Source organism: Glossina fuscipes, unplaced genomic scaffold, assembly GCF_014805625.2.
Source record: "Glossina fuscipes isolate IAEA_lab_2018 unplaced genomic scaffold, Yale_Gfus_2 61185, whole genome shotgun sequence".
NCBI classification, from domain to species: domain Eukaryota; kingdom Metazoa; phylum Arthropoda; class Insecta; order Diptera; family Glossinidae; genus Glossina; species Glossina fuscipes.
In genome coordinates, this window is record NW_024003416.1 from 718,162 (window position 1) to 730,574 (window position 12,413).

Genomic DNA, 12,413 nt, shown 5'->3' on the forward strand with positions numbered 1-12,413 from the left:
GCGAAATGTCACCTTTCCAACGAGCATAAATCTGAAATTGTTTGATCGATACTTTACGAGAAATCTATCAGTGCAGCCATCTACCGAAAAAATAATGGATTCCTTTTTCCCCAAACTAATATATCAGACAGTGATCATGTATTAATTCAATGCGAATTGTATGACCACGGCTAAAAATGAATAAAGTAAATGGGTGAAATATATATATATGTATACATATATACAAAGCAACACTTTACACGAAATAACACGCTAGAGAAAAATGCAAGATGAATGCATATCAAAAAAAATTCATATAGTCAACATATTTGTATAGTTGCAAATCTCAAGTACGGTGGAGTTTTCATTCATTTCATTGAATAACTTTTATGCACACGTTTCACTTTCCGATACCATGAACTAAGTTATTGAGTTGCGTATATAGATAGTTATGAACAGTTATAGGGCTAATTGCATATATTAATGACAGGATTAAGGTTGGGAAAGCATTTGGGTGTTTCACGCATTGTCCGTCAGTTTAATTATGCATTAGCTTGCCAAATTTTCATTTTTTCTTCGCTTGTTTTCTAATTTTATCTTTTGAATTTACATGCGTTGAATTATATTTTCATTAATGTATATTCGCTGTATAGATTAGCTAATGACATTTAGTAAATAAATAAACAATAATAACAACAACGAAGTTTTAATAATTTTAGTGCTGCCAAAGGAAAGTCCTATATTCTCTGATTGAAAAGAGGAATTAATATCAACATATGTTCAAAAAATGTCCTTTATTTATTTCAGAAAATTTATCCCCTGCATATATTTTTAATTAGACTGTTTAACATTTTTGGGCGGGGAAATATTTTGGATTAAAATAACAAGCGCACGTAGATTTCAATGCCCCTACCAAGCGAGGGTTCCTATTACTTTGTCTATCGGCTGAAATAAAAGTGAAACCGTTAAAGATACCAATATAGTTTTTTTTTTTCATTTTATACGTTGGTTCATGTCATTTTTTCCTGGATTTTTGTAAAAATTCAATTCTAAAACATCAACTTTTAAGCACTTCTCCGCGTAAACCTGCGCTTATACCACCAATAACATGAATAATCTTGCAAAATAACGTCATTGAGAGTTTGTGTGGTGCTGAAGTAAACTAACGATTTAACATAACTCTAAAGAAAAGAGTCCAATGAAGTTGTAACATATGACCTTTGTAGCAAGCTCACATATATATTTTTAAAGATCACCCTCTTGAAATTTTTTCCTACTAATAATCTAGTTTTTAGCATAAAAAATCAATTATTATGCTTTTCTAGCGTATTCCATTGACGAAAAATTTGTTTCATCCAGACTTTGGTTAAACATTTAGTTTATATTATTTGGTCTATTTTCTATACATATATAAATAAATCGAGATAACAGAGAACTATGTAAGCATACATGCCTTATTTATTGTTCTAGGTCGATCTTAATCTTATTTGTAGCTAAGTTACAATTTGAAATAATTTCTCAAATTTGTCTACATGCATGTATTATCAGAGACAACGAAATACATAAAAACTCCAACATTTTGTTCAAAACTAAGATTAGGAGAATTTTATGGACTTCTTATGTACATGTTATCAATAGCAGTAGTAACGCTGTTAATTGGTAGCCATTTGTATGCTTGCTCTCTCATTCTCGTTATTTGTGTGGATAAAAATTCTGTTCATTTTTTTTTTGATATGACATTGCATTCTCTCAAACGCATGCAAAGCAAAAACATTTACATTAAGTGGATCTGAGCTATGGAATGCGCGTGTATGCGAAAAAGACTAAACAGCAAGTATATAGGAGTTATGTGTATTTTGTTTTCTTTTTATAATTTATTTTGCGAAATTGAAGTATTCTAAACTCTTTGACAAATTGAAATGAAATTTTTCCTATCAAGGAATGAAAAGAAATATTTTATTCTTAAAAAGAGTTACATTTTAGGAAAGTAACTCATTTTATATATAAATCTGTAATTAATTCACTTACTGTTTATCCATCTATTCATCTTTTTTGCTTACACATATACATTTGACATATTTCATTCAATTTTTCATGCCACACGTGAGTTATTCTACATGACGCCTAGTTATTTTATATCTAAAAAGATATCATCTTCCTCTTTACATTTCAAACATTCGTTGTCGAACTGCGACCGAAAAACTTCATGGACAATAATCTTGCCATGAGATCCTAGTCTATTTCTGAGAAAATTTTCCAGGCTTTCCTGATTTAACCCTCTGGCCCAATTAAAGATTACCTCTCCATATACCCTAAAAATATCCTCTACAAGAATTATCGTGGATGCTATTGTTATTACAAAGCGTTCAAACGTCAATTAGTCTACCATGAATCATGACTGCAGCGAGCGTAGACGCTACTTACTGGAATTTATGTGAAGGGTGTTATTGTATGAAAATTCGAATACTTGGCGCGCCAGCATGCTAGGTTAGTGCATACTAATCAGAAAAATAAAAAACTACTCAATTTAAGGTAACATTAAGAACTAATTTTTATTACGTTTTTACGAAAACACAATATTTGATGATTTGGGTTCTCATGAGAATTAGTCGATCATTTCTAAGAAACCAAATTCTAAAGAAAGCGGAAAACCATGTAGTTGAATAAAAACGTCATATCACGTTTTTAATTGTAGAATATAAATAATATAATAAATATATGATACACAAAAACTTATGTGTGACATGAAAAATTGGATAAAATATGTCAAATATGTATGTGTAAGCAAATACAGTTAGTAAATATCTTAATAAAGCAAGTAAATTAAATAAATATAGTAACCTAGAATATATTTTTATAATAATAAAAAACTTCTTTATATATCTTGATCGGAAAATTTTTATTGTGAATTTGTCACAGCATTTGACGAACATAGAAATTGGAATTTTTCAATTTTTCAAAATAGACGATGAAAAGAAAACAAATATCCCAATGACTTTGTGGTTGTAAATTTGCTGAATAACAGAAGAAGAAGAACAATTTATATGTGCTATATGCCCACCTGCGTTTGATCTTTTTGCATACGTGCACACTTATATGCATTTCATAGCCTAGATTCACTTAAAATCACAGAAGCAAGAACATATACAAGTTCCTGATTTGGAAACGTTTGAGACAATGCAACCTCATATCAGGGAATCATTAACAGAATTTTTGCCCACACAAATAATGAGAATCTAAGAGCAAGCATACATACTAATTAACAGCGTTACTACTGTTACTGATATTAGATACGCAGAATGTCCATAAGATTCTCCTAAACTCAGCTTTGAACAAAATATTAGGACATTCGTATATTTCGTTGTGCCTGATATTAGGCATTCGAATTAATTTCCCTCCCTTTACATCAAATTGCTTACGAAATTAACTGCGCACTTGTATCAAAGAGTAGGTAATTAAGCTCTCTCTCTCTGTCTCTCCCTCACCTGATTTCAAATATCGTCAGAACAATGTCAAACTAGGATTGTCGATCGTGTGGAAGGAATTTCGGTAAATATACTCCATCCGTCCTGGCCAACAAACAGGTTCAACTACAGGTACAATAAATATTTGCAGTTGTTACCAGAAATGTTCTACCCCCCTGCTGTAATCAGCAGACACCACTCCGTCGGCTTGACAAGTGTTTCAGTAGAAGCATTAGTGTTTGTTCGAACAGTGCTTCCATTTTTTTGACTATACCGATATACATATTACTTTATGAATAATCTTAAAAGGCCAGGGGGCTTTTACGCACGGAATTCATATTATTCTAAAACCTGGAGAATTATTGATGCACAATATTTGGAACGGGCAATGTGCACCCAGTTTTTTTAAAATAAAGCCTCGAATGCTGTATACCTAATATGAACGGACTCTTCATTCGACTTAGCTGAGTTTTGAAATTAACATTAATAGTGGGCTTAAGTCCACATTGAGACACGTCAGAGAAAACAAAATAATAATCTTCAGGATGTGTCCGTTTCCAAGCGGAATAGTCTTAAAAGCATGCCAGTTTAATTAAGAAGCAGGATTGGTTGTTCTATGTGTATGATAATTAAGAAAGCATAATACACCCATAAACCTACAACTGTGCGCAGACGCATATCAGCTTCATCATTTGTTTTGTCTAAATAGAATATTCGGGCACTGCAAAAAACGATTGTAAGAACACCGAAAAAAACTGAGAAGACGGGAAATAGCGAATTCGCGCGTGTGAATACAATGTTCGCATACTGTAAAAGATAGATAGAAAAGAAAAAAACCGAAAAGACGAGAAATCACAAATTCGCGATGCCCACTCTTCAAGGGCTTACAATGCGGTACTTTATTCTCTCAAAACTACAAATTCAAAAGTACAAAACAAGAAACGAAAGCAAAAAAAAAAAAGAGATCTGCGCATGTAGATCTTGTTACCTCTTTGTTTTAATCGATACAAATATAAAAAATCGGACCATACATGCACAGTAGGCTGGTAGTAGCAAATTGGGGAATACGAAGAATATAAAATTGCGAAATATGAAATATAAATAATAAATAAATAATTATACATTGACCTAACAAGTATGTGAAATTAAAAAGAAGTTTGTGCACGTAACACTCCTCACTCCGTAACTGTCGCGAAGGAAGCAAACTTTTGAAATAGATCCGAACAATTATCGCCGTATTCACTTTATGTAATGATGAAATCTTTGCTGGCACACCAAACATAACCAAAAACGTTTGTTTAGCGAATTTTAGGCAGTATTTAATAAAGGTGTCTCAATTTCAGGCAATATGTGTTGGATTTTAAAACATTTCGAACGGCTTCGAGATGAATATAAATTGGAGCAGAAATAAAAGAAACTCACTTCAATTAATAAATTACTATTTAAATGTACGAAAACACGTACAAAACCCGTTAACTAAGGATGTTTTTCTTCAAACCTTTTCGTGATGTACATTTATTGTATGTAGACGTTTTTGTGTTTTTTATTGTGTTTGTGGGATTAAAGTAGAGTTTCTATTTATAATTTTATCTTACGTGAAAGAAAAAGTCTGCAAGTGTTATGCTATATAAGTTTTTGTGTGTTAAGAAATTCATCTTTTTACCATGAACACAAATGCAGTTTTTAATAAGAGAAACCTCAATTTTCGTTATTGTATATAAACTTTAATAGACTACTGTGTATATCTTGCGAAGTCGTACTTGCAAGCTAACGATAAATGCATGCATTCTCTTTGAAATTCAGTTAGCGGAGTGGTGCTGCTGCTCAAAAACTATATGCCAGAAAAATAATAAACATACTTCAAAGTTTATACAGGTTATTAATTTTATGGTTGCGAAAGTAAACTTAAATAATATACATTTCTAATTGAAATTTGGATCAATTTTTTTTCAGTACACTGTTTGGACCTTGCCATTATTTGTGTAGTAGAATTAGACACTTACAGCGTGCAGAAATTGATAGGACCTACGCCGCTGAAAAGCACGTGTTCAGTTTGCTCTAGAACATATGAAGTAAACTATGGATCACTGAAAGATAGCACTGTTCTGTATAGACGAAAATTTTATTTTCATACATGATAAGGCAATACCACATACCACTGACGTAGTGCGTCACTACTTGGAGAAGGTTGGTGTACCGGCGTGGCCTGTTCGAAGCCCAGGTCTTAGTCCCATTGAGCACCTATTCAGGCTAGCGGAAATAGCCTTATCTACAACGAGCGCTTTTCTTCTATTGTCACTGTAATGGTTTTCAAGATGATAGGTAAGCATTATGGGTTTTTCAAAAGCTGACAGTGTGTAAGTTAAACTTAAGTTGTGTTTGCAGCCTAAATTTAATAAGTAACTAGGTTCGCAGCGAAAGTTTAGGGATTGGGCGATTTTTTTGCTCTCGATTGTGTATCAGCAAGACTAAGAACTTCAAAAAGAGAATCTGTGTCAAAAGCAAATTTATTGTGAATTCACGCTTGTTGTAACCCACTCCCACATAGCCTTTAGAGCGTTTTTATGGCCATTTGAAAGCAAAAAAAAAAAAAAAATACGTTGCAGTAACTTATTGGACACGACGCTTGAATGGTTGAGAGGAGGAGAGTGATTCAAAAAGAGCTATCCAAACAAAATAATAGGCTTAGACAAAAATTTTGGCGATAACCGTAGATTCGATCATAACATTTTACATTTTATTGTCGTCTTCTCCATTGTTCCACAACACGTAATGTGTGCAGTATGCGATTCTGTCTTCGACATATGCTGCAAAAGAGATTCCTTCTTGCAAAAGGCTTTCGAGGAATGAAAATTAGAAGAAATATTTTAACACGTCAAAATATTTTTATATCTTGGGACTCAGCCTCCTTAGCTTCCGAAAATTAAATTTATCATTGCATACGGAATTCATGTGGAATTTAATGCAACAGATCGGCGAGTCACCGTTTTCTCAAAAGCCTTGCTCCCTGCCTTGCTCCCTGTGATTATGATCTTTCGGATAGACCTCAAAAAGGGGGAGCAGTTGAATATGATAACAGCGTAAATTCCCTAGTGAAAGTTGATCCAAAATTAAGTATAAGACTTATCAAGAAGCCTGGAGTCTACCTGGTCAACTAAACGAGGACACCTACATAGAATTGAAAAGATGTTCAGGCAAGGCATGTGAGTACCGCTTCAGTTACCTGAGACAAGAATAGGAATATTCGGTGATCACTTTGCTATTCACTCTTAACCAGATTTCGTAGAGAAGCGTTTGTTAGCGGAATCGTTGACGGAGGTGAAGTATTGGTTGTGTATGAGAACGTAAAGCGTTCCAAGCGGTACCATTTCTTACAGTAGTAAAAAATTTTTAAATTAATTTTTCAAAAAAATTTATTGTTGAAGAGAATATTGCTTTAAATACATTCGGACGAAGGAACGAGCATTTTGAAGTTACCCCTTAAACATAAAAATGTGCACATTTTATTCAGAACGAACCGACTTGACCGGCATTAAATATTTGGTCAGGAATGTACGAGTTTATCTCAACAATCGTTTTTAGTTTCGCTGGACATTTCTTACTTTTTTTTTTTTGAAGAGCTAAAAATATTAAAAATTTTGCGTTTTATCGAATAAGTATGCACCGGTAACATTACCATCGCCACTTCACTATCCACCAAAATTAGTAAAATATCATCTACCGCTTTTATTAAATCATATCGATAATATATACAAAATTTAGCACTTACAGCAGTTCGCCTAGCTACACTTTTACGAACACGATCTTTTATTCGCTTTATTGTTCTAACAGTTGTGTGACTCATTCTGCATACTTTCGCGACAGATTTTGACCTATGTAACTATTCATTACTATTATGAAAAGTATTTTTTCATGGTTTTGAATTATTTTCTTATTTCATTTTATTTTATTTTCACAAGATGGTTATTATATTATACATTTAGTGATTTTGTTTGATTGTAAGTTGCACGGTGCAATGAGTAGTAGAGTAATATAAGATGTTCGTTAGTGTCGAGATAGCAGACGTACATGTGTATGCATGTAACTGTTTAATAGAAAAACAAATATGTTACATAAATAGAAGAATCAGAAACGAAGTAGGTTCATAGTTTAACTGACATATTTTGTATGTTCAGATAACAAGCTTTAAAATAGAGGAGGACGCAATGTAAGTCACCAAATTGCGAGGGAACAACATATCAAGAACATTGCGATCCAGAAGACCATGGGTGGACAATCTGTCATTTTCTGGTGCTCTTCACCTGTTATTAAAAAAAAATGTATACGACAATATTTTTTCTTTCCTTGATTAAATTTAAACTAAAAGACGGAACACAGCCTTGTTACATAGTTGGTTAAGCAACTTTTAAGAAAGCTTTTAAAAGACGTCTTTAGAACGTTATACGAAACAATTAAAATAAAATCAGAAAAAAAGTTATTTCTTTTAATTTAAAAGTCTTGCATTCTGTACCGCGAAAATTATATGAACAGCATATATAGTAAAGAGTACAATTATGCCAGCAAGCACAGGAGATTTATACAACAAAACCATATAAAGCCTTTAAATATCACTTGATTGATAGAAATAATTTGAACGATTGGTACTCTACAACAACGATAACATCGATATTCAAAGTTAGGGAAAACTTTGGCTTTTAAATATAATAAAAATATAATAATAAATAAAATAACAAACTTGTGTTGCTTATCAATCATTGTTTTTTAAGGCCAATGACTTTAAATGGCCTTTTTTATGTTTTGTTTAATAATGTGACTTCAAAAGTATTAATTGTTGCTCATAGAAGAAACGATAGAAACCAATAATATCTTCGTCAGTTTTTAAAATATACCAATAAATTTTTAGTACTTTTATTAAGTATCGTTTATAAATACGCCTCTAACTGGCCTATGTGGCACATACAATTAACAAGTGGTCGCATATATAGTGTAAAAGAATATTAGCCAATATTTTTAAGGAATTAACAAATTTAAAGATTAATTGTGCTGAACTTGAACGTAATTATGTCTATGATGTACAAGTGATAATACAACAGCTTTAGCTAAATTTTTCTGTTTGGCTTGTTGCTACAGTCGTCAGAATGTCCTCTTCTCCCTAAGAATGTAAATACGTGAATTTTTTTTTACGATGTATGTGTTATGTATATTTGCACATATATTTCGAACACGATCGGATGAGTAGACCAAAGAAGGCAATGTAAACTTGTTCAATTTTCGTAGCACCTTGTTTTTACCACGGACACGTCTACCATGCTTTCGCAAAATAAAAGGCAGAGACTTATGCATGAACAGCGTTAAATATCTGCAACTAGAAGAAAGACAATGTGAAACCAAAAAATAAAAAAAAAAAGTATAGAAGTTATATTCGGCGGGGGCCGAAACTCACATACCCACCACTATACTTTTTGCATTCTACTCCCTCTGCTTCTTCTTCTTCTTTTATATGATACTAATATCGCTGGTATTATTGAGAAAAAGATATTCGCGGTGTCTACGGTATTCAGTTTACAATTAACCCACTTTAAAGTACGTAATATATCTTCATTTGAGAAATGTACCATGTAATTTTAAACATTCTGCCTTTTTTTCCTTACGATAAATAAACATAAAAACTCAAAGAAGTGAAGCAAAGATAATTGAATCACTTTTAACTTTGTGTAGGCATGGCCGATTTTTTCCATTTTTGCACGTAAATAGTAGACTCTAGATTGGAAAATTGCAGCCTTCTAACTTTTATAATATCTGAGAAATATTTTTGTTAAGAAAAACGGACTTGCGTTCAATTTATGCTTTACTGCGGTCTTCTGCTCTGACCAATTTGGCCCATTTTCATTTTTGCGATCAAGAGAATACCAATAACAAGCACAACACAGACGCACAGGCAAGCAGACGGACAAACATGACTTAATCAACTCAGAATTTCTGATCAAGAATCTATATACTTTATAGGGTCTCTGAAGTTTCCCTTTGGATGAAAAAGTGAGCATACCTCCGTCTGACAGTGATGGGTATGAAAGTGGAATAAATTCATTAAACTTTAGTTTCACTTCTGTCAATAGAACAATCCTTTTTGCCTTCCCACTCTTAATAGCCACCAAGTGTATTGTCATGCGTTCGTTCGACATTATCAGATTTTTTTCATATTCTTTTTAGTGTTCCGAACTTATAACAGTAGTGTATGTATACATACTCTAGTTACATTTTGAAAAGGTGATGTGGAGAGTTTTTACAAATATTGCCCTTCTTTTCGCAGGATATACTATTATATTATAAATGCTATGCATGTTGTGATTTTGAGTTAGAAATCTGAAAGTTAGAGTAATTTTACTAAAAATACATAATTTTTTTTTACTTTCTGTTGAAATAACCAATCAAGCTTGCATAAAAAGGGAGCGGAAAAATTGTCATTTACTACAAAGATTGAGAATTTACCAATTCTTGTACGTGCGCCGAATGTTATGCTATAACTGACCTTGGCGAAAACCGGATGTAACACTACTAAACAACAACACGTCCTCACCCACATTTCCACCGAATTCAATCAAACACCAATTGCTGTGTATACTGCAGCTTCATTTTAAGGGATTTTTTTCTCATAAACTACTTTCTGAATGCAAGGTATAAGTTATGGCGGTCATCAGTAAAGGGAAATGCAAGAAAAAGCAAAACTGAGCAAAACGTCAAAAAAAAATCAATCTTAACCAGCGGTTTGCGACGTAACAGCCTTTGTTCGTAATATATGCAAATAATAAAATGGTCGCGTCGTATTGGTTCTCAGTTTACTCAATGGCTGCATTGTAAGTAAAAACATGATGAAGTACAGTAGAAAATGAGCGCAAAAAATTAAAGATCTAGGACAAACAAATATACTATATATTCTTAATGTATGCACCCTTCTGTTGTATTCAACATTCAATCACGGCTGCCAAACAACTGAGTATACTTCGCGAGCAACGAGTTGCTAACAACCCGTAACAGAAACCTTTTCACAGGATTCACAGAAAATGTGGACATTTCTTACATTTTGTTTCTTCCCCGTTTTATTCAACAACGCGATCAAACTTATGAAGGCGTATAAGCCTTTCTACACTGGGGTGTTCATTGGCAATAGAGAGCGTAGCACAAACGTAAGTTTTAATTTTTTAGTTCATTCTTGTATTTTCTCATGCTTTCATGTTTTCCATGAATGACGGTTACCTGCGATGGACACAAAAGTAACGTAGTATCTCGCGAACATTGGGTGAGCGTATATGCAATGGAAGTATAATTGTTTCATCCGGTTTGTGTTCAAACAATCTAAGATTTATAAAGTCAACATTTTTACGTATTAAAGGCTTGTAGATAGACGTCCAATTATTACCTCCAACAACCAGTAGACATAAAAAAATAAGTTGATTTTAGCTAAAAAGTAGCTTCACTTACATAGATACAAATTTTTCTTTTACTCAATACCAAAGGGAAAAGAAGGATAAGAAAAAAAATTTTATTTTTGCTTAATATACTTACACTCGGTATGTTATCGTTGGTGCAAATCCCATCTTGCAGAAGTTTATCGCGAATTTCCCATGCAAAAATACTTGGACATTCACGTTTATATTGAGAAATTTTACTAACTACCTCAGCGGTGGCTACACGAGGTTTAGAACCACCTATAGCGCGAGGCCGTATGCTCCCCGTTTCATAATATCTGAAATATCAGAAATTCAGAAATATATTTGTTTGTAAATAGAAAGCCACAGAACCATCTTTTTGACCTAAAGGTGAATACACTTAACATTTGAAAGACATCTACAAACGCAATTAATTAAAAGCATTTCATGTACTAAAAGCATTTCATGTACTAAAAGCATTTCTTAGTACGCGTATATACGTGTTTTCATGAGGTATTCAATCATTTCTGTTCTCAATACACTTCCCGCCACAAAAATAAAACCTAGCAAAGTATATATTGCACAAAAAAAGAGTATGTGGAGAACCGTCTTTTACACAAAACTACTCAAACAAATTGCAAAAAGGCAGAATTTTTCGCTCAGTTAGTGAATGATAATCTAAAAACTAATTTCTCCCAATTCAAGGAGGCTCTCGAAAATAAAATTCTTATTTTGCTCAAAAATTGTATGTATTGCTACGATATTATGCTTCGATTCGGTTTTTGTATATATAGTAGTTAATGTAACTGCAGTAGAACTGCTATCTCTGTAGGATTATATCGCCGCTGAGTAATGTTTTCTAGACTCGCTAATGTAATAAGAAGGCTATAATAGGTAGAGTTATTATTGAATAACATGCTATGTTAACAGTCTAAATAATGCTATAGGTTTTACTTTTTTCTGTTCTTCAATGGTCAGAATATTTAGACGACTTTTCTATTGTTTCGGAACGACTGAATAATTTGCGGACGATACTCTAAAGTAGACGGGTCATCAATCCAAAAGAAAACAGCCCTTTCAAAATTCTGAATTGTTTCATTTTACCTGCCCAAAATTTTGCTCACGCAACCATTTGACACTTGAAGAATACGTGATATATCGCAAGGCCTTGCTCCGGAATGGGCCAGTTCAACAATTTTCTGTCGTGTCGAGTCCGGAAGCGGTCGGCCTCCTACAAAAACACCACCCAACTGATTGACACCGCTATGACCTGAAAATAAACAATAATGTAATAATATTAACTTTTCATATTTTTGCACAAATCTACGTCACAAATGTTTGTTTTTTAACTGACTAATTAAATGGATGTCGAATGTTTGTAAGTATACGTTGGCCTTAGCCAGAAGCATCATCCGGAGCTAGAAAGGTGTGTCCTAAATCAAATTCGAGCACGCTCTTCAGCAATACTGACCCACGGAATTACCAAGGGCACAATTGCTGAAGTATAATACTATTTAAAACTTAATCGTTTACTGAACACCAA

The 12,413-nt window shown here is 33.1% G+C and overlaps 1 protein-coding gene across 7 annotated transcripts in view; it reads right to left on the bottom strand.

Annotated features, from left to right (window-relative positions):
• The window catches only part of LOC119643534 (paired box protein Pax-6), a 116,697-nt gene that overhangs the window by 79,399 nt on the left and 24,885 nt on the right, over positions 1-12,413 (bottom strand). For all 7 annotated transcript variants that reach the window (XM_038042913.1, XM_038042910.1, XM_038042908.1 and 4 more), the window contains 2 exons: positions 11,975-12,140; positions 11,007-11,187 (listed from right to left, as the gene is read on the bottom strand). In XM_038042913.1, the coding sequence (XP_037898841.1) occupies positions 11,007-11,187; positions 11,975-12,140 (347 nt within the window). The remainder of the gene's footprint in view (positions 1-11,006; positions 11,188-11,974; positions 12,141-12,413) is intronic.